The sequence below is a fragment of the Dromaius novaehollandiae genome, chromosome 5 (assembly GCF_036370855.1).
Source record: "Dromaius novaehollandiae isolate bDroNov1 chromosome 5, bDroNov1.hap1, whole genome shotgun sequence".
Classification (NCBI taxonomy): domain Eukaryota; kingdom Metazoa; phylum Chordata; class Aves; order Casuariiformes; family Dromaiidae; genus Dromaius; species Dromaius novaehollandiae.
The window spans coordinates 39,343,627-39,370,279 of NC_088102.1; the positions used below are offsets into that span (position 1 = coordinate 39,343,627).

A 26,653-nucleotide genomic window follows, 5' to 3' on the forward strand; every position below is an offset into this window, starting at 1 on the left:
ATCCGTACAAAGCAGAGGCTTTCTTTGTCTCTGTTGTTGAAAAGAAGGAGTTTATACAGCTAGGGATGAATTCTGTGAAAACAAGGATGGTAGGCCAGAGAAATGTGGGCAGGTGTCATGCATGAACAGAAGATTTTGGTTATAACCTGCTTGCTTCATGTAAGTCTGGGTTTGAAGAAATTAGCGAGTCAGCCCAAAGAAGCATGCAGGTCTCCATGGACATAAAGAAGCAGTTTGGGGTGTAATTCCTCTTTCCAGTCCCTTTGGAGAGTTTAGTAAAAGCCAGGTGGTACAGAGGAGCATGGTGGAGAGCAACAGAATAATGGCCAGACAGCAAAGCTGGCTAGGAAGTAGTTGCTCAGATAACAAACATACTGTTATTACTGTTCCAGGCAGCACTATCTAAGCAGCTGGCTTAAAGAAAGTAATAGAAATCTCAGCTAGCCACATAATTTGTTTAATTTTAGCTAGTTTTAGTGGGGAGGAAGGGAGGAGTTAAAGCATGCCTAATAGTTATCCTAAATTTGCCTTTTGCCTGTCCTTTTAGGTTGGCTCAGCAAATCCAAAGGACCTGCATGTGAGTAGATTCATCTTCACTGCAGTACTATGAGAAATGAGTGTGTGGGGGGCGGGGGGAGGTTACTGGTTAATGTAAGCAGCTATGAACCAGGATTCCCAGTTCTACTTTGGCTGTGTTGAATGGGCTAAGATACATCTTTGTGCTGCATCTCATCCCCATTTTGTCTCCTGTATTTGGGGAAAGATGTCTGTCTTCCATTTGAGGGAGAGAGGAAGATCAACTTCATTTGTTTCACTGTACTTGAAGGGATTTTTTTTTTTTACCTCCTGTAGTGCTTACCTGTTAAATGAGTCAAGGAAAACCAAACAGAATAAACGCTACATTAAAACAAAGAGAAAGAGAGAATTTTGAGAGGCTGCCTGAGAGGACTGGGAGGACAGCGAGGGCAAGCAAAAAAAAAAAAAAAAAAAAAAGAAAAAAACTTGTTTCCTTTAATCACAAAAGGCAAACATCTCATAAGAGGAGTGTGCTGGGTTAAGTAGCATGACTAGATATATTGTGTTGGATACTCTGCTTTTCATTTCCTGTGTGCAGAAAAAGTCTTAAACCTTTCCTGTATGTGCATTATGGAGGTATGCAATTTGGGGAGGAATTGGGAAGCATATTTGGCTCTCTATATCTGTTCTATATTGATTAAAATTTTTAAATCTTTATTGAACACTGAAATTTGACCTGCTAAATCTGAACTTTTCTTCTGTTTTTGTGGAGGAGAGGGACAGGAGCAGGGGCTGATGGGAATAGATTTGTAATGAAGTGTTCGAAGGTGTGTAGGGCAGAATCTTACTGCCTACCAAGTTTTGGTCTACAGAGAGTGGGGGAGAGGAGAAGAGCTGATGGAATCCTCCGATTCATGAATCTGTCTAACTTTTACTCCTAGGGAGACTTTAATCACTCAGATGCCTGGTATTAAAATACCTTCAATTCTTGGCTACAGTTGCTAGCAGGAAAATATGCTGCTTAATAGTTCAGTGGTCCAACTAGCCTGTTGGGCTAGAATATGAAAGATGGAAACTGGTAGGAGATTCATTGCAGAAAGAAGCAGGAGGGGAATGAATGGCACAATTCAGTCCTCTTTAACAGAAAGTATTTGCATGCCTTAGTTCAGGTTGACACATCACCTTATTGGCATCCCTTGATGTCTGCTGTCCACTAGACTGAAGACAAATTTGTCTGTCCTGCCAGTGAGAGAGAATAGTTTGCTGTTATTACCTTGTACCATTTGACCATTCCCTCCCTGCTTCTGTTCCCTTTTGAGTCCTAAATTGCTTATCATAGCAGCTGAAGCATCACATTTTTAGAACATGTTGAATATGAGTTGTTTTTCCCCACTTGTTGGACCCTTTCCCCTTCGTCTGTGTAATCCTTCTCCCAATTTCTTCTCCAAGCTGTTATGTTTATCTGTGGCAGCACAAGCAGTTATCACCTCCTGTTTGTGCTGCCAGCTATTTACTGACCCTGCAGAACAAGAAGTACATTTGCTCCTGAACTGTGGCAAATTTAACCCTGGGCTGTTACTGCAATACCACTGGAATAGGTGGTGTGCAGTATGTAAAGTTGTGGAATAGATAAACTTCCACAGCATGCTTGAGGGGGAAACCAGGACTAGTGCAAGGTGGGCACTGTAGGCAGTCAAGTCTTCAGCTTTTGTGGCTGAATCTGTTTGGGTCTCCAAATCAGGGCCCTGTGGTGTTTCCTGCTGCCAAATCCAGCAGTTTGTGTCTAGGTGAGGATTGCTGAAAACACTGCTGATACCAAGGATGCTGATAGTCAAGAATGAGGATAGGACACTGGGAAGCACTTCATCAGCAAGTTTAGAAGTGCTTGTACCTTCATTAGAGTTATTGGAACCCAGTGATGGAATTGCAGCATTATCTCAAAAGTTTGTACCTTATCTGCATGTGAAAATCTGCATCTAAAAACCCTTTTCTTTTTAATGAACAAAATCTCTGAAGTGTGTTCCTCTTCCTCTCTAAGCAGGGATTCCCCTGAGGTAAGTGAGCCTCTCCTTTTGCAGTGTGTTGTGTTGGAGCTGGAGGACTTGTGAATTGCTTGCTTCCAGGTCTGAGGTCTTTGAAGGGATTTGAAATACCATCTTAGGTATGGGACTGCTTAGATGAATTGTAAGATGTGCTAGGTAGATTGGGTTAGAGGGGTTTGTTACTGAACTGTTGAAGAATAAAATGAGCTTATTGGTCCTGCCTAGTACAGTGATCCTTTTATGAGGGAAAGGTGAAGGGAACTTGGAGTGCCAGTGCTGAGGAAAGACTGCTTAACCTTAAGAGGTTGTGGAAGTGTTCACTTGTGGCTTGCATACCTCGGCCTCCCTGGTGCTAGATGGAGATGCTTCTGTGTGTGTGGCTTTCTTCTCTCTAGGGGCAATGCCATGAATGCAAGGGTAGAAGCATTTATCTGCTTGGTGTGGTAGGAGAAGCATTCCAGGGGGAGCAGAACCCAAAGAATTGAGCAGTAGGGTAACAAGAGAACTTCTTTAAATCCTGCAGGCTCAGCATCCTATGTCTAAACAGTCATCCTAGTTCAGTAGGGAAGGTCTGTTTCCTATTTGAGAGCAGAAAGAAACATTGCTGCTGCTTTTGATATGTATCTTTTCCATTGTCTTTGAAAGGAGAAACATTGCTGGTTTGAAAAAATGTTTCCTTTCTGCAAAGTGAGATAGGCACCTCTGTTGGAAGATGTCTCGAGTTTTCAATCCGAGAACAGGAAAGAGACATGACAGGGCTGACATACATGCAGAGCACCATAACTAGAAAGCCAGGAGCTGCTGCTGTTCTTTTAGCCTGGAGGAACCCTCTCTATGCCCTGAGGGAAAGATCTGCATGCGGTATGACACGTTTCATGTCAGAGACACCCTTAGACACTCAAAACTATGCACCAGAAAAAGAATAAACTTGTGTTTTATGATTTTAACGAATTTACTATTTAAGCAACTTTGCATTTTGCTCTGCTTCCCTTTCCACAGAGAAATATCTGCCACTCAAACAACAGGTGATGCTTCCCTGCTTTAGATAAAAGTAGAATATTTTGAAGGAAATAGAGTGAAGCTATCTAGAGACTCTTCAAGCATACAAAAGGACTAGAAACAGATTGGGATTTGTAGGAAAGTAGTAGAATAGACTGAAGCTGAATGAAGCATCTTGGGAGAATAAGATCCTAAGATGGAGAAGGGCAGAGGGGAATGCAGCAAAGCAGGAAGGTGAAAGTTTCCACAGGTGGAGCTGTGAAAAAGATCCTAGTGGTTTAAAAAGCCAGTTAGTGGCTTGGTGGTTAAGTAGCGTATATCTTGAAAGAAGGTGGTGTTTTAGTTATGCAAGCAGATTAGAATAGTTGAGAATAGTATGGCCTTGGGAGGAAGAACTCTAGCATGAATATATGCATGTGTTTATTTTTTAATGATTAGGTAAGAGTCTCTCAGAAGCATATCTTGCATCCTTCTGCATTGCAATGTCAGTCTTGTGAGGCTTTTATATGTGCAACAACATTAACTAACCATACTCTGGCAGAGTATTTTTAAGAACTTGAGGCAAGGGCCACAGGTTGCAAAGTATGCATACCCTCCAGGGACTGAAGCTCCAAGACAGGAACCTCCTCAAGGCAGGAGCAGAGCAGAGCGAAGATGCTGGTGACTGGAGCGCTATCTTTCTGCCCACAAGTGTTCTGATGAGATGGCTGGGGATCTGGTGGGGAAAGAAACTGTGGAAGCCCAGTCAGCAACTGTGTGTGAATCAAGAAACAGAGAGAGGAACTTCAAGTGGAAGTCACTGCCATGTTTAGAGATGTCCTTGACTTTCTGAGAAAGTTCTGCTTTTCTTAGTTCATGTTCAGTTTTATCGTTACAATCTGCATTACTCATCTCCCCTGTCGTGTGTTTGTGTGTTACACCCACTCTAAAGGAACCCTTACTGTAAACAAGTCAAACATGTTAAAGCTGCTAGCCCCTGGATCCTTGTCCAGGCCAAGTATCACTCCTTGCTAATGTTAATGCTCCCGAGGCAGAGTCTCTGTGTAGCTTATGCAGGGAACGGAGGAAGCCGAGGAAGTTATGTTTGAACCAGTTAGGGAGAGACTCCTGGGGCTGCCTGTCTATTCTGGACCGCCAGCATCATTGGAGTCTGACCAGGAGACTTTCTACCTCGTGCTGCGGAAGCCTTGATTCTGATGTGTCATATCAAAAACAGCTGTTGATTTATCGGGGGGGGGAGGGAGGAGGAAGGTTGAGGGGGTTTCTCCTCTCTTCTCCCCCTCCCCGGAGAAGACTCCTGGGGGATTAAGCCCACTGGGATAACCCATCTTCAGTAGTTCACGTTTTAGGCCCTCTTTTCAGCTTCTTGAAAAGGATAATGCTATCTGAGTTGTGCCAGCCATGTGTTAGGCTGCAGCACGACTTGCTTCTCTTTAGAGCAAGCAAAGAACTGTAACCAATGCTTTGTTTTATCAGAGATGGTACATCTTCCCTTCTGTCACTTGTTTTAGCTTCCCTAGAAAAGTTACTTTGAAATGCTCCTTTAGAACAACCTTCAGGTTTCATTGTAAACATATTCACAGGCTTAATGTTTATAAGATAGTAAAACCCCTTATCTGTTATTACTATCATAAGTGTTTATGTTTTACTATGTCTTCCCACTTTGGATTGCTTTATTTGCATCTACTTCTCAAATACTTGGACATCATCTTTAGGTTGACAGTTTTGTGCTTTGATGTTGGTTCTTTGACATTTAGTAAGCTAGACTCCACTTTTGGAAAAGTTGGGGGAAATGTCCAGTGCTGGGAGAGCTGAGCTCTCTGGTGTAGGATCCTTGTTCAGTTCGGTGCCATTTAAGTATAGCGAAACAAGTAGTTGGTAAGTTGGATCTGTGGCAGAGCACAGGACTTAGAAATCTCCCTGCGGTACTATAATAGCCATCCCTTCGCTTTTTTCTTTTCTTGTGTCACTGCTTTTAACTCTATCCATATGAAGGAGTAAGCTCTCTTCTGCAATATTTTGACTGCTGGTTGATCCTTGAGAAGCTGTGTTTTATTGTGTAGTTTGCACCTCTTTAGGAGGCTAGACTTAGTTGTCTCTGAATAGTATCCATATAGGGCTTTGGCATATCACGTGAGGTGCTGTGGAGTGACCTGTACAGCAAGGAGTTGTCCTTCCTATACTAGGGAAGTAAGTTTTCCATGTGGGCTTTCTGAGGATGAATCAAGTGAAATGTCTCTCTTTCTGTATAATGAAATAAGCTCTTTCTCATAGCTACTGTTTGTCTCACCCCCCCCCCCCCACACACACACTTTGTTGCTCTTGTGGCTTAAGTGTGAGTGCAAAGAGATGAAGGTAAAAGTGATCTCTCTAGAAATTCTTCCATAGGTAGGTTTATTTACAGAGTCAGTACTCAAGTGATGGGGAAGCTGACATTTTGAAGGGAGAGTGCTGAATTGATGCTCTCCCTAACAGTGCCTGGATCCCTATGTCACATTTTTCTGAGAAAATGCCTATCCCTGTTTCTTTTTCCTTTCTTCCATAGGCTTCTCGGATCCTGGCTGGGTCTGGTTATTGCATGTTCTGTTAGCATCCCATCTTATATGTGCTTCCCATTTGTGAGAGAAACTAATTAAAAAGATTCCAACTCTGAATGCTGTAACTTGACTGATAGGTTTGTAGGCCATCCTTCTCATGTCTCTGAACACTCTTCAGCCATGTGACATAAGTTCTTCAGGGTTTGGTGCATCTTTGTCCCTCTCGTGGAGAGTTGCCTGGTGCTTGCTGTTTTGTTTTTTGATGATCTAGACTGTGCAAGGTGTGTTAGAGCAGACTGGGATGTTTCTTTTGACTGAGAGCAGGGAGGAAGGGGTGTCTGACTTAAAGGCATGTGTTTTCTAAGAACTGAGTTGTCTTTTATGGAGGAAAGTTGCTGCAGAGTTGAAGGGCAGAGCTGCTGACCATGGGCTCTTCCTTCCTCAAATTTAATGTATTTTTCAGTTTTCTTAATGGTTTGGGCCCAGGATACTGGCAAGGTGGGTAGAGCCCCTGAGTTTGGCTTGCTGATGTCTGGGAAGCTATGCAGAAAGTAAGGGGCAAATCTGGTGGCAGCCAGTTCTGCTAGTGCATTTCTGCTGTGTGAGAGGGAGGTACATATAATAGTGTCCAGGCCACTGGCACAAGGCAGTATCTCCACTGAGTGAACACACCAAGTGCTGTGTGGGTGCTCCACTGGAAGAGTGAGAGCCCCTGTGAGAAGTTCTACCTTCTCCAAGCTCCCCAGAGAACTGACTGCCTGTTGGCATGTGCCTCCGGCTGCGGAGACTGCTCAGGGCTGGAGCACCTTTTCAGAGCACTGTTTTTCCTGTCAGTATTGCTTCAGTCTGGTTTCATTCCACTTTAACCAGCTCTTTTCCAGTCACAAGTTGATCCTGTGTGAGAGTTGAGCCCTTGGCTACATTGGGAGGAAGGGGATGTAGCAGCCTGTCATCTGGTACACAGGTGGGTCTGGCATTAGCATCCTTGATCCTCAGTGTCATTAAAAGCAAGACAGCTTGGTGGAGGCTGCTAATTAAGGGTGTTCTGGGGAGGTTCCTTCTCTGACTACAGTCAGGGTGAGCAAAGACTTAAAACTATTTTACCGCATACCTCTGTCCACCTGCGACTTGTCTGAGGCAGGTCAGGGGTATTTCATGGTTGGCTGGGTCAAGCGCTGCAGAGCGATTTGAGAGGATGAAAATAGATGTCTGTTCTGCATCCTCTGACAGCAGGGAAGCATCTATCACTGCATCTGTTTCGTCCACTCAACTCTTAATTAAATTAGATAGTTTAAATGGAGGAGATTTATCTCCTGACATTTGTTAGTACATAGTGCTAAGGGAGGGTGCCTAAAGAACTGAAACTTTTGTGTTTTTCTTTTAAAAATGAGTTGGGCTTGGTGGCAGCGTTTCAGAGCTGCTTGCCAGTGTGCAGTCTGTGTGGACTATACCAAATGCATCTCCCTTTCCAGAGGAGTCTGTCACCTTTCCTCTTTCTGTGGCAATAGAGGTTGGCCTCCTCATTGCAATGTACAGAGTTACTGCTCTGTAGGTAGGAATTCAAATACCTTCATCAGTCCCAGGTGCTTTTTCATGAAAGTTGACAGCTCTCTGTCCCTGTGGGGTAGCTTTCTCCATGGGTGGCATTCTTCCCCTCCCTGGGCCTAGGCTGATTTCTGGTGATGTGATGACAGATGTGCTTATTTTGGTAAGTTTCTTTCATACCAGAAACCTGTTGTAGTGACTGTGATGACCAGCTGTAATTTTCTTTTTTACTGTCATGCAATTGTGTAGTAGTGAAAGAGTAGTTGGGGAACCTTTTGCTTTGCCTTTTTTTCAAGTGTTCCCCAAGCGATCTTTAGAATTGAGTACACATTTGGAGAGCACAATGCCACGGCGTATTGCTGCTGCACCCCAGGCCCTCGCCCCACACGCATGAATTCAGTATATTGCTCTTTCCACCCCCACTTGTCAGGAGGGTCGGACAGCAGCTGCAGCTCCTGCCAAGCATGATGCTGGGCAGAGCTTTGGAGAAGAGAATTACAAAAGGCCCAGCTTAAATCATCTGTGTAAGGACACAGCAGACGCTCTGTCACCCAGGCCTCACCACTTGTCTTCTGGTGCTATGGTTGTAATGACATTAGCATTTCAAAAAGGGGATTACCACAGCCCCCAGGTTCTGAGGGGTGGATATTTTGGCTGTTAATTGGAAAGCTGCTTTGTGGCCATCTTTGCTTTTTTCCTATGTGTGGACCCTGAAGGGTTGGTGAAGGTGGCTGCAGCATGTTAAGAATGAATTGTTGCTGCTGCAAAGAAGCTGGTTATTTATTGGTGTAAATGTGAACTGTTAGATGTCAAGTTGCTGTTGTTGTTTGCCTTTTTTCTTGCTAATTTGGAGTGACTGGCTGAGAATTTCCTAATGGAAAAGTTAAATTGAAGGGACTGTGTTGGTATCACAAGTGTATTCTAGAGAAGCATTCTTAAATGGTGCTTAAAAGAAGAAGTTAAAGTAACTGTACTGGTTTGTCTCTTGTATTTCAAACAATGGAAACAGTGCATGCATCCTGTTCATAGTCTGCCTTTCAGGGCTCTTGGGATATCGAAATCACATTTTGTGCTCAGACATAGGATTTCAGGGCAGTTCCTTGGAAAAAATGATTTTGTTTTTTAATAAGTTCTTCTGGAAAAATAAGAATTTTTCTAGTGAAACCTGTTTCCTGACTCTTGCATTTCCTGACTGTTGCATTATTCTCACTTTGGATCAGTGTTCAGCTGGTCTTGTTTTTTTTATGAAGTTCAGTTTTCCCTTCTGATGTTGTTTGCATTTGAAACTTGCATTAAGGCCCTGCATACACTGGACTCTAGTGGAAAATCCCCACAGCTGCTATCTCCTCTGGTTCCATTAGTGGCAGAAACAATGGGATCAGGGAGGTTGGTCATCCGTCCCTCTGGCAAGAGAGCAAAGGGAAGTACATTGAGAGAGCAGGAGTACTTTGTGCATCCTCTTAGACCAGGTACGGGCCCTAAAATCAGTAGCTGACCAACAGTGTCCAAGGAGTCTCTTTGCTTGGCTGTGTGTGAGCACAGTTGAATGGTACAGAGAAAATGCTGGTGGTTGCCTGGAGCCTTGTCCTTAGCAGTGTTGCTTGTGCTGTGGATACTGAACTGTTGAATAGAGAGGAAAAGGTTTGTTTTGAGTACAAGTACCGTATTGTACACATAGGCTGAAGTATCCACGGGTCTTAATCGTAGCTCATACCCATAAGGACTTTTCTTACTGAGCATCTTCACTTAAGGTGTAGTTCAGGCTGCTTTGTGGTCACTGGCTTTGCAGTGAAGCCAGCAGTGCTGGCTAGAGTCATGAATAGAGTCCACTGCGCTGGAGTGAGCAGTGCTGCTAGGACCCGCTACAAACAGCTTGGATGTTGGAGTGGAAGAACTGCACAGCTCTTCCTGAATGAGAGGGCAGGGCCTGGGACCTAGATAAGCTGCCCCTCAGCACTCCGAGGGGAAGCAGAAGTACAGTTTCCTCTGTAAACACAGCACAGGCTACTTGGTGTGCTGAGGCAGGAAAGCTTTTAATTTTACTGTGTGAAAACAGGAACTGTGGTGGGCTTTGCTACAGGAGTGTGGTGGTTGTTGGAGAGGTGTGTGTGCTTATTCAGCATATTTTTAACTCTGCCAATCCTCAGGCCTTTTTTAATCTCCTTATTTCTGTAGAGCACAAATCTATCTAATCTTTAACAAGGCTAGAGTGCCTTAAAGCATTGGGATGCTCACTTGAACTGCACTGAGTGATGACAGAGCTTTTGAGTGTTCTGTGCTCCAGGTGAGCTGAACAGAAAGTACAGGCTGGCAGAGCTGCAAGTCACTGTGCTCATGTTGTCTTGTCCTCTTCTTTTTTTCTTTTTCTGCAAGTGTGCCAGAAGACACAGCTGTGCAAATCTGGCTGCTCTCTTGCTGGGAAGTGAGTCACTGAGATAGTCAATATGCAGCCAACTCTGAAGTAGGCTTTTGAATTTGCAATAAAACTTACTTGTGTGTCTTTATGTGGCTGTATTGCGGTATGCGTGTGGGGTTCTCCATCCTCTTTCCTAAACACCTTTTTTTTGGTAGCAATGATAGAAACAAAGAAATGCTCAGCATTATGGCAGAAGTGGACTGGGAAAAGATGAAACTAAGCTGTCGTGAACTAATATACTAGGAACTAAAGAACGCAAGAAATAAATAGTTTGGCTTCTTGAGAAACTGATCAAATTTTAGTGTTTGTTTTTTTTAAACTCTGACTTTCCAGTTTCAGGGCAATTATTGTTTTAAGGCTTGCGAGAGAAAGATAAGGGCACCAAAAAATAGAGTGAATAAGTGCTGGTCATAAGGGTTAGTGGAATAAGGGCATCTATAATTATTATTGAGTAAGAGGGAAGGAAAAGCATGAAGGAGAAAGTAATTTTATTTCCCTTGCTCCTTGTTTAGATTAATGAATTTAATTACTTGGAAATAGCTGGTAGCAAACTTGTAGTTTTTTCAAACGTACTTTAATGAGACTGTAAGTTTGAAAAAAGATGCAATTCAGTAAAAATAATTGAAGATATGAGTAAGAACTTAACTGCTGTATACCCTATTGCTAGTGTTTCATGTCCATAGGTTGTTAAGAGAACTGAATATGACTTTGGTGTACTGTAAAGGGATGGGGGGAACCAGGGCAGTAAGACCGAAATTCTAAATACAGGGAAGCAACTAAGATACCAACTTTCAAATAGATCCTGGTAATAGTTACTCTTTATTCTAGTTTCTGTCCCATGAAATAAGGAGAAATTTGGAAAGGAAATTGCTGAAGAGAATAATGAGGTTCTATATAATAAGCAGCAAGAGTGGATGGGGTGGGAGAGAGGAGGGGGTGCAGAATTCTTGAACTAAGATCTCTGCATGATAAAGCTTCTGTCAGAGATGCCTTCTTGATAGTATTATTTCCACTAAATTGGTCTTTATCAATTTAAATTAAAAGTGATGTGGCAGCTAAGTAAATAAAAAGCAAAGAAAAATAGCATTGTATCTTCTTTTAGGGAAGATTTCTAGCAGGATGGTTATGACATCAGATTCACTTAACATTAAATGAAGTTTTCCAAAGTGCTTTGTCTCACTGAAAATCAGTAAAGAGAGGGTGTCTAAAGTTGTGCAAGCACTACTGAAAATGTTGCCTAGGGCATAACAATCTGAAAGAGGGAGGTAGCATCCTGCTAGTTAAATTTGCAGGCAATACAGTTCCGAATAGGGAGGGAGAGGTTGCAAAAGTCACATAAAGACCGAGTATTATAAGGGAAAGCAATCTGGAGATTAAGAAAAGTGGAGAGATAATCAAATGAGATTACATTTGGTAAAGACATGAGATTATTTTTCTCTGAAATTGCATGTCAACCAAGGCTACTCTCTGGAAAGAAAATGCTTAGAAGAGTTGAACAAAATGTAACAGTTTAATAGGGGGTTAGAAGTACCAATTTGCCAAATGTGTTGAATCTGCAGAAAAGGTTACATCTGCATTGAGCTGGACGTGGAAGTGCTGTATCATGGGGAAAAAACCATGCAACAGGAGAACCTTCTCAAAATGCCTGCTAGATATATAGTACTCTCTATGCCAATGGAAATGGACACTCTTGACGGGGTTTGCGTACCTCCTAGTTGTGATGTAACTGCAAGACCTCTCCAAAATCGCCAGAGTAGAAGCTGCTGATTCAAATAAACAGTTAAAGCTGAAGGTAGAAGAGGCCCATTGCTACTGTGCAAACTAGAAACATAGAAGCATCTTCTACTCCAGCTAGAATTGCACCTGGAGAATTATGCTTCTCTCTGTCAGTGTTCAGTGCCCCAGCCAGCTCTAGCAACCTGTCTGTTCTCATCACAGAATTGGACATGCTTCTGGAAACTTGAAGCTCTCTTGCACTACTGATAAACCATTACTGCTCATAATTAGCCTTGTCTGGGATACCTGCAATTATGTGACTTCCTGTCAGAATGGAGCATTTTGAAAAACTTATTTTTCCCCCCAGAGCCTAGATTGTAAATCTGTTCCCAGCAAGTGTGCTCGACTGATTAGAAGTTTCCAAGCTGTGGTCCTCAAAACACTTAATAATAGTCCATGTAGTCCTGGCTGCCACATGATGACAGCTTCTTACTTTTAAACTGTTTTAATTGCATTAAAATAGAGCTTTAAATATGCTTTTGCTTTCCAGTGCAAGCAATTCCTGTAATTGGCAGATGTTTAATATAGGTCACAAAAGAGGGTTGTGTGCCCCCCCCCCCCATGCCACACACACACCCAAGAAGACATGTGACCAGAAACCCATTCTCCATTATGGAGGAGTGCTATTATTTCAGTGTGTGTTAGTGGTGTGAGTGGGGCCTTTGATTAGGAGCTTAAGAGGGAGAAGGAAAGTGTAACTTCAAAAAACACGGCTGTTAAGGGAAAGAGCTTAAGTACAGTGGGGTTGCTCACTCTTTGCTGCAGAGGATGAACACTAGGCCTGGCAGTGTAGCTTTTTCAGGGAAGTGTATGGAATGTTTTTCTGGAGCAGAGGAGGTGATATTGTGACTTGGTTTCTATTTACTTGAAGAGCTAAACAGTAAATGTCAACTGTCTGGTTGTCTCTTCCACCTTGAGAAGTAAGAATGACAGCAACAGCTTTGATGTGCAGCAACTAGCTTGCAGTGATCTGCATTAAAGGCTTTAAGTTATGCTGCTGTGTATGTGGGGGGAGGTGTGAAAGCAGTTCATGGCATTTAATATAAGATGGACACCTTCACCCATCTCCTGAATGAAGAGTTCCTGCTTTCTATTCAGCAATACTGACCAGAATGAAAAAGGAGAAGAAAGTCCAGTGTCGTAATCCAGGTGACATTTTCTAGTGCTTGGGAGGGCTTTGCCCTCTTCATACCAAGGCAAGATACTGAGAAAGAGGGTGGAGGAGAGCTGTGGGTCTATTCTTTTTGAGGAATAGATTTGCCTGCAGATTTGGTTAAAAGTTTAAATATGGATTGTTTTTCTGTGAAGAGTAAATAGCTTTTTAATTTAGAAGATGTTTGGGGGAGAAGGGGAAGGAAAGGAGAAAACTAATTTGATTAAACTGCGTTCTGCTTTCTGTATCAGTTGCATGAAAGGATAAACTTCACCCATTTTCCCTGAACCTCTCATGTCCCAGGTGATGGGACAGTTGAAAATTATTATGGTAAGGTGCTGTAGAGCTCCATAGATGAGACCTGAAATTGTGATGTAAGGTCTGCCCTCATCTGAGGGACCTGGCAAGGGTGTCCCATCCCATGTTTTAATAGTTAAGACCCAGAGTTGTTTCCGGGAGGATGCAGCACATGTTAATTCCTGCTTTGGTTTTCTTACCTGTTCTTTAAAGGAATGCTGTGTTGACAGTGAACTGGGCTTTTTTCCCCTGCAGCTGCTGGCTTGAATTCAGCAATAATAACTCATATCAACCCTTACCCCCCCCCCCCCCCGCCTTTTTAATGAGTCTGCCAGACATTAAACTCTGTTTCCACTTTTTGAAGTCACCTTTACTTCTGTTGGAAGGTAACGTAGCACAACAATGTGTTTAGCCACAAAATGGCCTTTTGCACAGTTACAGCATTGGTTTAAGAACTGAGAACCTGTTGTAAGGTTTGTCACTGACTAACCGTTTGGGAGAATGAAAATTCATTTATTTCTTGGTGGTGCTAGGTCTTGAACATGTATTTTAGAAAAAATAACTTGGTAATCCCCAGGTACTTAGTGAAAAGAACTAATTCAGGGGTTTTGGCAAAGAGCCTCTTTCTTGTACTTTATTCTTGCATGAGATCCTCATGTGAGGCTTTAAAAGGCTCTTGCATGTGTGCACAGAGGGAATGTGATGCTAGCTTGAAGATGTGTTCAAACTCCAGTTGAGTGCTCTAATCCGTAAGCAGTGATTTGTGAGGGGGGCACAGAGTGGGAATTCTGCTGAGTTTAGATTAGGCTATTTAGTATTTTATTAATACCGTGATGAGAGATGCAAATTATTATGAGGAAGTCCAGGTGGGAAATAGGTGTTTAACACTTTTCCCTTCCCTCCCAAGCTTGAGCTGCTTTCCACCAGGAGACAACTCAGTCTCAGTACTGGAAGTATAATCCTCTGCTCTGGATGTCATCTGCCAGAAAACAGCTTTGCCTATGAGAAGGATCCTGGATCCTAACTGTTGGTAAAGTAGCCTTTCCTAAAAGTGAATAGGAAAGGTAGGGGTGAGCAAGGAGCAGAATAAAAAAGTTACAGGCTATCTAACATGATTAGCACTGAGCGCTATGAAATGAGTGTAACAGCCTTTGGACAGTCGTCCAGTAAGTGTGTTGGCAACAGGCAGAAAGTTCTAACAGTTTCTGTGCTTGATGGGATGTATCTGGTGAGAGGGAGTAACTCTCAGGTGCTGGGCAAATTGTGCCAGAGTAGAGGAGGTTGGAAAATATGGAAATTTCAAGAAGTTTGAAAGAAGGGGTAGTGGAATCACTATACTGTCTGCTGTCCTGGTACCTCTCTGCTACCCTGCTAAACAAGGCTCTGCAGTGCCTGTTGTCTCAGTAGTAGCAGATACGGGGTTTTCTGTTGTTCCCCCCTGCCAAAGCCTTCAAATCCATTTTTTCCCCAGTCATGTGGAAGAGATGAAAACAAATAAACAGAACTAGGAAAATTCTGGATAAAGGGCATACTGTGTCTCTCCTTAAGTATAAGAACGGCTTTGTAATATCTGCTGTTGATCTATAGGCTTCTTAGGTGGTATATGTTTGAGACACCATGCGTTCGTGACAGCAATTAAGTTTGTATTTGCAGCATTCTGATTCAGTTTACACTGCAACTCCTGTAACACTTATTCTTCCCGATTTAAATGCATGTGCTATTCTCTGAAATTCTCTTTATTGGTATGAAAAAGAGATCAGTTACAGAAAGGTAACGGTAAATGAACTCACAGGTTTTCTCTGGAACTCTGTTTAACTGCCTGGGTGCTAATCTATCAGCATCATAATAACTTCCTTCCCTGTTAGTTTTTCCTGCTAGGTCTCAGGCATAATGTATCTATCTAGTTTAAATAAATGTTCTCAAGAAATCTGCATACACAGTAGGGGGAGTTCCCAAGTGCATCTCTCTAGGGAACAGCATTTCTGCTATTTTTAGCTTGATGTCTTTGGGCCTTCCATTTCCTTTGTGTGAGAAACTTCACTAACTGTCAGGAGATTGAGCCATGCAGTAAACAGATTTTGAAGGTAAATGGGAAGCTTTCACTTCACAACCAAGAAACTTGTTAGTGCTGTCTGGGCATCTTCACCAAAACCTCTGGGCTGGGCTGTCCAGAGCAGCTGAAGAGACATCATGTTGTAGCCTGATATGGAGTTACTAGATCTTGAAAACCGTTGGTTTAGGGGGGCACTGACTGTGTACTGCTTACTTAGGCTCTCTGCTTCTTGGGACTTCATTTGTGTCAACTGGTAAATTCCATTTGGCCATTATGTTTGGTGATTTGTTTCCTTTCTGAACTATAACACAGAGGATGATGTGGGAGCAATTCAGGCATCTAGTTCAGGGAGAAGTTAGAAATGCATTAATCCATGAATCATCTATTAAAGCAGGGAGGAGAGACTTGGCAGTTCAGGGAATTCATGGAGGGAAGACAGACCCTGAAGTCTCTAGGGGACATGGAGATAAGACTGAACAACAGTCTAGAAATGGCAGTAGGGATGTTACATTAGTTAGCATAGGAAGCATACAGATGTAGATACAGCAATGGAACTGGGCTGGAGTCAGTGGCCTGCACGTGGGTGTTTCTTATCATATAAGATGCCCTAGCATATCTGGCCTGCCCTCCAGCTGCCTTTCTGGAAGGGCACAGATCTCCCTTGTAAGTCCTGTGCCATAGCTGCAAGCCCTCTATGGATATCTGATAGCAGAGTGTCTCAGGTGACACCAGATGCCAAACCTGAGGCAACTGAATTGGGCCCCCTGTCTGGAAATCCCCATACAAAAAATGCCTACTTCAGCTCCCTGAAAAAGTGACTTGGGAACATATGACATGTATGAGGCCAGCCTCTATGATATAGAGTGCAATATTTGTTGAGGGATCTTGTGTTTTTCTTGAAAGTGCCAGGTGATCGGCTTGTGAGCTGCCTTGTCACAGAAATGAGACTTGCTGAGTCTGTGCAAAGGCCCTGTATGAGACTGGCTGGAGCCAGGCTTGATGGGCAGAAGCACAGTGAGACCCAGAAAGGTGTAAGGCAGGGTCAGCAGTTGTTTCTGTAGTGGGACAGAAATCCAGCTGCAGAAACTTTGACCTGGCTGTGACAGTAACAGTGAGGACTGTGGTGAGAGAACATAGAGAAAAAGAATAGTGTGACCTCTGTCATCCCCTATTTTAAGGCTTTGATAGCATAAACACTCTTAAAAGAAAGAAACAGATGCTGCCTTTTTTTTTTAGTTTGGTTGAGCGGTTATTAGATGGGAGCACTGATACTGATGAATATCTAGGACTTGAATACTTGCTTCCTACTACATGAATTAAATTCCTTTTCACTTGATGATGTGGGAGGCAGATCTGGGTCCAGCTGTGTGTGTCTAAAGGCTCCCCAGGGTGTTCACAGCATTTCTTCAGGCTTTAACCCCAGCTCTGCAGAAGCTGGGAACTCTCACGAATCTCTCCCAGTTTGTGCTTAGTGGAGCGCTTTCTGTGGCATTCAAACGTGCTGCAAGAGACTGTTTCCTCTACTGTATTCTTCCCTGGGGACCATGTGAAATTCTCCTTTCGTGTGTGTGAGGAACTTCTTGAGGTTGCTTTGTTCCAGCACAGTTTTGGAAAGACTTTTTTTTTCCCCCTTCCCCCTGAAGGGCTATAACTTCTCCTACTCTGTTGGTTGCTCTTGCTTAATGTTTCCCTTTCAAAGCCTGAGTCAGAAGATAGTTGTGAAATGTGTTGTTTGCTACCAAACTGAAGATCAGTGTCTGTAGATGAGATGAGTTGTGTGTTCACCAGAGCAGTAGTAAGGGTTTTAATGTTCTAGGGAATTACAAACTGCCAAAAAAAATCCTTTCTTTCTTTAAATGATGATGCGTTTTTTTTGTTGTTGTTGTTGTGTTTTTTTTTTTTTTTTTTTTTTGAATAATCTGGTCCTCCTACCTTATCCGACTTCTCAGAGTATCTTGGAATTGAGCTATTACAACATTTTAAAATGTAAAGTTAACCTTTTGTTCTCAGAAGTCTTCCTGTCCCTCCTAGCGAAGGTAAGATGGTTCTTCACCACTTGTGGTAGACACTGTTAGCATCCGCTTGCATTTTGAGTAAAGCTGCAAGGGTGCAAAAACTTGGCCTTGCAGCTAAATACTAAAAAAAAAAAAAAAAAATACGCACACCATCTCTTTTATGGATCTAGATAGCTGAAACAATAGAAACTGTTGCCTGAAGCGAAGGAATGCTGAGGCTGAGCAGGAACAAAAATTTATTGAGGCATCTAGGTCCAGCTGTGGAAATCTGATGAGAGATGGCAGTGAGGAGGAGCAGGAGCACTTAGGAAGTGATAGGCAAAACTGCAAGAAGCTGAGAAGGGACTTAAAATGACCCCAAACTGGTGCTGTGAATGCTGTCTGGAAAGTGCATGGGGCAAGATGCAAAGAAAATGGTCTCTTACTGTTTTGATTCTTGTGACATTCAAGGAAATGGGGTTTTGTAATAACATCTGCAAATCGGAGTTGCCTTAAAGAAGAACCTCGCCTCCAACAGACTCTTCTTTTCAACAAGGATAAGTATCAGACCCCCAGGTCTGGCTAATGAGAAACGGTAACAATATGGTGCAGGGCTGACCTGTCAAAATCGAGAGCAATCCAGGTAAAATGCTAACATTGAGGCGTGATTCTGAATATTTTATATAACCAAAACTCAATCGAGCATTTCCGCACCGTTGTTACCCTATTAGCCGTATGTTGCCCTGAGTAATGCTCTCGCTGTTTTAGTAGGAACTGCTCTGACATGACTGATGATGCTATATAGATAAGATGTAGATGAAGGAAACCACTTAAGAGAGCTGAGCAAATAACAGTGCATCAAAAAAATAAGTGAAACTTAATGAAATGTTACGAATAACATAAAAAACGGGCTGGTACAAAGGGAGCCTTGTCAAGCTAAAACCAGACGGCAACCCTGCAAGATGGTAATGCAGCATATGTGTCCCTACCCATGTGTTAGTTCTGTTTCTGGCAATAAAGGTTGAAGTAAATTCCTTGCCAGAGAAACTTGTGTAGAAGAACTACTGAGCTGCAAAATTCTGCATCTGGCTTGGCTTTCTTATAGAAAAAGAAGACCTGAATATTAAAGCAGTCAAATTCATCTAAGTCTCTAACTGAAATTAATTACGTTGGTGACAGGAGCCCTTAATTCCTTGCATTAGGCTCTTCACCCTAGCTTGAAATATATCTTCACACAGGCAGCCAGGAAAGCTCTGGGAAGAGGGAAGTCGAGGCTCAGAGGCAAAGCCCCAGGTTACCCAGCAGCAGAGCCTGTTTCTAAGCCTAGATCTATTGTGCCCAGGCCTTAGTTCCATCCACTAAGCTGCAATGCCTCCCACTTCATGACTTTAGCCTCTAGCATAAAGGACCATAACCTCTACATCAGCGATGGGATGCATTTTGGCTGGCTTTGTGGCACTGGATAGGAGCTGGAGTTCTACATCTCCAGGGCTCTTGAGCATGTCAGGCCAGCAGTGTTTCAAAAGCACCAGGAAAGAAGCAGAAGCAACCCAATAATAAGGCATTATGAGTGTTTGCTTTCTTTTTTTGACTTGGTATTTTAATTTTTGAAGAACAAAGATATATCTTTCTAGGTTACCAGTGAGGTGCAGAGAGGCAGAACTGAAGTTTAGCAGTGTTTGAGGAGATCGGATCTCTTTCTCAATTTTGTTTTGAAAACAGTTATACTGTGGGGCTTCAAGTTGTATTTTATAATACAACTCTCAATACAAACTCTTTTCCTACCAAATGAAAGGAATAATATCCTATCGCTTCATATTTTTGTCAGGCATCTGGGGCTACAAATAAGTCCTGTCTGGGCAGTCACTGCCTGTAACTTTGTTACGTGCTTTTCCAGATGGGTATTTTGACTCACCTGTGCTTCATTTCCAAGGGCTACAGTAAAAGTGTCAAAGGGCAAGAGGTATTTCAGAGGGTGAGAATGCCTTTTTACACTTTTTTGACCCATTTTCTTGCCAGCTGTGGAAGAAGCTCGTTTTTTCAACACTTTCCCAAGCCTGCCTTGTTTCCATTTGTGTTTGTTTACCCTGTGGGTGTTTGGCATGAAGAGCTAGAAAGACAGAAAGCAACATTTCATGTTTGCTGTTAAGTATATTAACAAATTGCCAAAAATATACCTTGTTTAACATACTCAGAGTTGATTAGAGCTGTTGGTAGGTACTGGGAAAACAGAAGTATAAAACCAAACACTCTGAAGCTATTACATCTATATAATGAGACAGTCTTCTCCAAAGAGATGGCTGGAAATATGAATTCTTTCATACCCTGCATTTGTAAGGATTGTACTAAGTTGCCATTTACTCTGGATATGCTGTTTGATCCCAAGCAGAATCTGGGTGGGTTGAACCAGCCGGGACTGCCTGTTCTGCCAGAACTACTGTTGTCTTCTGTGACTGGTAAATCAAAGTAGCAGCAGCAGCATCCTACCAAGCCTCTATGCCTTTTGCTAATCACACAAAAATCATGAAGCAAGCCTACTGACAGCTTCATTGTGATATCTTCCACGGGGTGACCTCCCTCTTTCCAAGATTACTCTCAGCTACTTTGCTAGTAAATAGAGGAGCCCAGATACTGAGTTGCTGTTAAATTTCAGTGTAGATGATATAGGAACGGCACTGCCTTTCCCTTCACCTTGCTAACTCTTAAATTTCCCAACACTGTTAATGCATTGGGCAATTTAGAAAGGCTCTTGTCAGTAGAATAAACTTCTTCCTTTGAAAAAGCTTAGTTTTGCAGCTTCTCTCTGTGCTTTTTAGAGCTTTTGAGTTGCAGCACAGTCTGGTCTGAGTCTACATCCACTAACCAGTTTAAAAAAATCTACCTGAGAATGGTTCGACTTGCAACATAACTGGGAGGCTATAAGACTTTGTGGTCTCTGGGAAAGCTAGGTTTGTAGATGTGCCATTTGCCATGTGGAATACTTCTGTTGCTGCAGTGTGAGGTGCCTCCAACTTTTGAATGGAAGGACCAGACAAGTGTTCCAGTGGGGTTACGTTTGTCTTCCTGCCAGACCATTCAGGGAAGTGGCTTGCAATGGTGAGCCCTTGTAAAACCTGTATAGAAGATGACTTAAGATTTACACCTTACCTAACCACATCTGGAGTGAAAATATGAAGTGTGCTTAAGAGAGGCTTTCCAGTGAGGCAGGACTAGTAAGCCTTTACAGTTCTACCCAGCTAGTGGTAAATGATTTGAGTGCTTGTTCTGACAAGTCCCATGATGGAGATGAGTCTGTTAAGTTGTGAAATGTACAATGGTCCTGAACAGAGCCCAAGGTCAGAAGAGAAACAACGTGGCAGCGTGAAAAAGTGTTCTCTGGTGTTCATTGATATATCAGATCGAGGTTTCAAGATTGCTCGCCTGAAATTCTTTCCACCTTCCCTAGAAAAGCTCTCTGTGGACCTACTGCAAAGAGGAACTTCAGTAACCTAGGGCTTTTACTTTTTCCAATTATGTTTCTACACGGATGAAAGTAGAATGACTCTTGAGCACAAAGCAATCCCAATGTACATGCCACTGCTAGGTCTGCCTTGACCAAATTTCCAAATTAGTACTTTCTGGATAGGTTGAGTCAGAGGCAACAGCTGCTGCTGTTGTAAGGATGGAAGATGAATCAGCTGCAAAAGGCTTATTTGTGAACAAGAGAGGCCTACCAGGATAGAGTTTGGAGACTTGGCTAGTAAAGAGATCTTTCTGTGCACACGTACAAAGACTGGACTCCTTTCTAAACTCTAAAATCCTTAATTCGGAGATTCCCATGTGCCCTCTGATGTTAGGGCTACTTTTTGAGCAGATTGCAGTCATAAACAATCTGTGCCAATCACAGAATAAACCATAGGAGAACTGGGATTAGAAGGAAGGCATGAACTGATCTCTTGGATAAGGAGGACCCAGTGTCATCTATTATAGGTTAACAAGTGACCACCTGAACTCAGTCTTGCAGTGAAAGGAGACAAATGCATTCCTTCTGCTGCTCATGTTACCAGTCAGGTGATATGTGTCATCCAGAGTTTAAACAGCCATGGTAGAGCTCATGATGGGGATGTGGTTTGGAAATTGACATAGCAAGAACTTTTAAGGCCTTGCTACAGAAAGAGACCCAGGTACTATAGTAGATGGAAGTGTGGAGATTGGAAGTGTCTTTTAGTCATATGGAAATCTATGAGCCAGTTATGCCTCCTGAGGCACTGCTAAATTGCAGGCCTCTTGTCACTTGCTGGTAAAGATGAGTTTTGCCTTGCTGTATTGCGAAGGTATCTTCCCCTCAAAGGACCATCCTCTGTAAGTATTAATAGAGGGACTGTATTTATTTCAGCCAGGATTTACAGACCAGTCAGCACAATCTGTCATCCTGGTCTTATCAAAATCGGATGATAGCACAGACGCTTGATAGTTCTGTGTTTTTCCTAGGTTATCAGCTCCTTGCTGCCTTAAGTATAAGGGCCTGACATACACTATGGGCTCTGATCTCAGGAAGACTATCTACCTCTTCAGCAGGAGCAGTGTGTTATTACTATATCCAAATTGAAAACCCACCTAGAAAAAGCCAAGAAAACAGCAGGATAAATGTTCAGGTTACCTCTAGCTTTTAGTTTTGTAGGTTTCTGGAGAGAGATGAGCAGGAACAAGGTAAAAATGAAAGCTGTGTGAAGATCTAAGCATGAAGTTTGAAACTAGCACTAGTAGTTGAGGACAGTGGATGTTATTTGAGTTCAAATACCATGCTACTACCTTTTCTACTACACTGCATCCACACAGTAGGTACTGAGAGTTTCAGGGCATTTGGCTGTTCCTTTTTTTGAAAGAATATCAAATTATTTTGACAGTTTTGTTATCCTTTTAAATAATCTCCTCCTTGTTGTGATATAAACTAAGATTTAGAATATGTTGGATGAGCCGTCAGTGAGAGGACCCTGATGAGTGTTAGCTGCCTCTGCCCAGTGTGGTGAACACTTGTTTGGACTATTTACCACTAATCAGAATTTGAAACTTAATACCATGGAAATTTCTTAGGGGGAGCCTCTTAGTCAAAACTGCCGGAGTGCTACTTATGACCATGTGATGGTTTGGGTTTCAAAAGCAGGATCCTGCAGATTATATAAAATAAAGTGTTGTTAAAGCACTTAATTTTCTTCTGCTAACATGTGGAAGTAATTATAGGGTGTTTGGAAGAAGGCACATGGAGACTGGAGGTGGCCTTGGAAAACAAATGAAAATGAAACATATGCGACTTGGAAAGCTCCATAGTATACGCTGGGGAGAGAGTAGGTTTCTGCATTAAAAGAATGCTCTGGATTAGCTGCACCCCTGGATCCTAGTACAGCCCAGATGCAAATAGTTTTAAACTGTCTTGGCAGTACAGGACACTGGAAAGTACTGGTTAACAGGTCTTGATGCTTGCTGGACCTGAGCAAGCTGCGTGAGTGTCCATGTGCATCAGTAATGGTGATGCTTTTGTCCGTCAAAAATACTGCTTTATCAGAAGATCCTAAAAACACTTCTGCAGTTGTTCTCTGTTTGTTTCTCCTTGCCTCATTAATGTTTCTGGAATGGATTTATCAATCCTGTCTTTGTTTAAAAGCTTCAGGTTTTTCTTATGAGTTGATGTTATCCTGATGTCCAGAATGCCCGGTCTGGACGAGAGCCCTGTTGTAGCAGGCCTCATGCAAACAGACCACAAAGGCAAGTCTGAAAAACTTGGCAGTGTTAGTCTTCAAGCTCATCAGCCCAAGTCATTTGGGACCATATCAGAGGGGAGCACATTGCAAGTGGGTCTACAAGGGTGAGATAATACAATTGTAGTAGTGAGTAGTTCCTGTCTGTAAAGGCAGATGCAGTTAGTGTTGCTGCTGGAGTGCAGTTGTGTGTCGGTTGCCATTTTCCGCCCTAGAGATCTTTCTTTTGCAAATATGGTTTTTCTGTCAGCCCTGGATTTTGTGCCTTAGTTTCTCTGCTGCCCAGCATACAACAAAGTCTCTCTATCCCAGTTTTGGAGGGGGAATGGAAGTTGAAAGGCATAAAATAATTTATTTTTCTGCTAAAATTTTAATGAGAAAGGGAGCTGTCTAACCGAAGTAAAGCTTTCGAAAGGGCAAGCAAGGAAAAATACATTTTTAAGTGGAGGCAGTCCCTAGTGCTCTAGAAGCATCAGTAACAGGTGCATACAGCTAAAACATTTTGACTCTTGTAGAATGTAAATACAACTTGCATTTAAGAGCCACATTTGATGCCAATGGTTTTATTTGTAGGAGAGAGAGAAGCCACTGGAAAAAATTATATTTCTAATGGGAAGGAAGACAAGACCCATAATTAATGTGGCACTAGCTGGCTTCCTCCATGGTTGGTTAATCATGGCTGAGTGTTAATAAGCATACAGATTTTTATTTTTTTTTAAATACTGTTGTAACATGTTAATTAAGATAATTCAGCTCCATGTGTCTCTTGATTTACCAGATGGTGACTGTATTGGTGGAAGGCTGCAATTAGTCTTTTATTTATTCCCTTCCCCCGACTCTACAAAAAAAAAGGGGGGGGGGAGCTCTGGCATGTATATGATGGCTGTGTGAGGGGTGCCTCTTACTGTACACAGTGTAAGTACTTGTGGCTAATTATATAAACGCACAGCTATATGATTACATATACAAATCTCTTTGCTTTGGTTTCTTCTCATTTAGCCACATTACAACATTAAGAAAAATAAGCCTCTTCTTCAGAGTATGGCCTTTCTGTGGAAACTGTAATTTCCCAGTAAAGGTCCCAGTCCTACTCTGTTTGAAATTCTATCATTGATTGCAGAGTAAGCAGCATCTGGAGCCAGTAAAGACAGAGCTGCTTTTTTCAGTGGACTTTGGCCTCTGCTCAATACAGAGCCCAAAAGAGGGTTATGTTTTGCAGTGTGTTTTTAGAAAGGCTTAAAATATTTAAGGGGCAGGGTCGACTAGAAATGTGTGCACTTACAATAGAGGCCTTTTATTGACTTTTGCCTCCTATAAGTAAAATATAAAGAGGTTCTTTAGCCCCAGCTGTTGTGACTGGGCCCTGGCAGCAGCTGCCATCTCGGGTTTGTCCCTCTGGGAAATGACCCATCTGCTCATGTGCTAGAGAGAGCCAGAGAGCCGAAGAGGAGGAGGCACAGTTTCTCTTGTTCTTATTCTAGTCCCTGTCTCTTCTCCCTCTCCATGCCAAAAATTATAGACCAGTGGAAAATACGGGCATCTGATGGATCTCTCTGTTATGGTGTGAATGCTGTCTCCAGCTAGGAACATTCAGAGTTGGCAACTATTTCCAGCTGGCAGAGAATAGCTTCAGTCTGGGTCTCTTTTCAAACATTGCATCTGCAGCTACTGTATTTGGATAGTTGAAACATGCAGGTTAATGCGCTTGTGGGCAATAATCAAAAGCATTGAGTTATCTGAAAGGGGAGTAGACTATATGTTGTTTGTCCTTCCAGGTGCTTTGTTGGGGGGAGAAGGAGTTGCTGAGCAGAGTACGCCTCATCTCCATTTGGAAGATCTGCTTGCTCTCAAGGGAGCAGGCTTTTTAATGACTGCAGGAGACATCTGTCTCCACTTAACTGCACAGGCCTCAAAATGTTCCCAAAATGCTGCATGCAAAGAGAGGGCAGAATCTTGAATACAATTCACGGAAGTGCAACCACAGGACAGGTTGTTGCTGTGCTCCTTGGCTCTTTGTGTTCTGCACACACCTGCTGTTACCAGCAATGACATTTGTCTTTGGAATACCTGATGAGCCATTTCTTAGCCTAATATTGATATTAATCCAAAGACTCGGCCTAGGGAGAACAATGCAGGAGCAGAGGGGGCATAGTGGGAAGCTGCTGTGCTGAAAGCTTTCAAGTGCATCCAGGCAAACCTCACTGACTGGAAAACCTGAAGATATTTGGCACTTAAAAATGGGGCTAGCACTCAGTGACTGGCTGGAGCATGTGGGTGGAGGTGACTGTTTTTGCATCTAACATCTTGTCCCTTCCTAAAGCATGCCCTTGACATTGCTTTCTCAACAGGAAGGAAGGTGTGGGTGGGGAAGAGGCAGTACTGTGGTCAAAGCCTATCTTGGTGCTTTTTCGCAGCAGATCAGCTGCCTGGGAAGTGGTTTTGCTTTGGTAAAAGATGGTGTTTATTTGATATAGCTAGTATAAAATGGATGTGAAATGATATGGACTTGCTTCTTTCTTAAAGCCAAAGTGCTGCTGAGGGAGGGGATTTCAAAAGCTTGGCTTCTGCTGTTTATAGGCTGGTATGTGCATACAAGGGAAGAGGAAAACAAGGATGTTGCTTGCCTTGATTTCGCACTGAAAGCAAAGTGGGCAGTCCTCTTCCCCTATCATCTCCCTCTCTGCAGAAGAGTCCTGAAACAAGACACCAGTCCTGCCTCAGGCAGAAGGAGGTGTGTGTGTGACTGGGGGCCCCGTTTTAAGAGGAAAAATCCTTAATCAAAGAGGGACTCTTAGGTGTTTTATGTTGCTCCAGTGTGATACAGTGAATGCAGAGTACTGGCCTTCCCCCTCAGTCCCTTTCCCTAGAGAGCGACGTAGCAAGAGACTTTGGTTAGAGGAGCCTTATAGCTGTATGCTCTTGGAATCAAACAGATGTATATATTTTTTTTCCTCCAAGTCAGCAAACGACTGATAGCTCAGACTCTTCAGCAGATAGGGGGTGAAGTTCCTGTGAGAGAAGGAGCTAACTTGGGCAGTGATTTTCCTATTTGCTAGCTAGGAAAGGTTTATAAAATAGCTGTCACTGTTGAAAATGACATTGTATGCATGCATTTAGTTTTAGTGTCACTCTTCTAGTTTTTGCCTTGGTAGCTACACAGTGGTTTCATCATTTACTATATAGGGATCTGTCCCTAGCAAATATGGGAGGATTTGAAAAGCCATTTCTACAGGAGAAAAAGCTAAACTTAAAAACTGGAAAAGAGATTGACTTGCATGAAAACTTAGTGTTCTGTTAGGTGTAAGCTGAGGCACTGTAGTCTGTCTGCAGACTCTGGGAGACTGATGTGTAGCCTTTGTTGTTGCTCAAGAAGCTGTTAAGTGAGGTTGGCAACTCTGGTAGGTCACCCTGCTGCTGTGGCTAAGGACAGTGGTGACACTATTAACTGGTTAAGTCACATTCATGCTTCTCTTGACTACCAGAGACAGGTTGTGAGTATATGCAATAAATAGATCTAAGAAGTGGGCTAAGGAAGGGGTGAACTGTCTCATTATCGGCTTACTAAACAACCAGGAGATTAGTGGGGAGGT

The 26,653-nt window shown here is 42.7% G+C and overlaps 1 protein-coding gene across 3 annotated transcripts in view; it reads left to right on the plus strand.

Annotated features, from left to right (window-relative positions):
• The window catches only part of SUSD6 (sushi domain containing 6), an 89,325-nt gene that overhangs the window by 41,160 nt on the left and 21,512 nt on the right, over positions 1 to 26,653 (plus strand). For 2 of the 3 annotated variants that reach the window (XM_064512512.1, XM_026095622.2), the window contains exon 3: positions 548 to 577. The exons of the other annotated variant lie outside the window; for it this stretch is intronic. In XM_064512512.1, the coding sequence (XP_064368582.1) occupies positions 548 to 577 (30 nt within the window). The remainder of the gene's footprint in view (positions 1 to 547; positions 578 to 26,653) is intronic. 3 annotated transcript variants of the gene reach the window in all.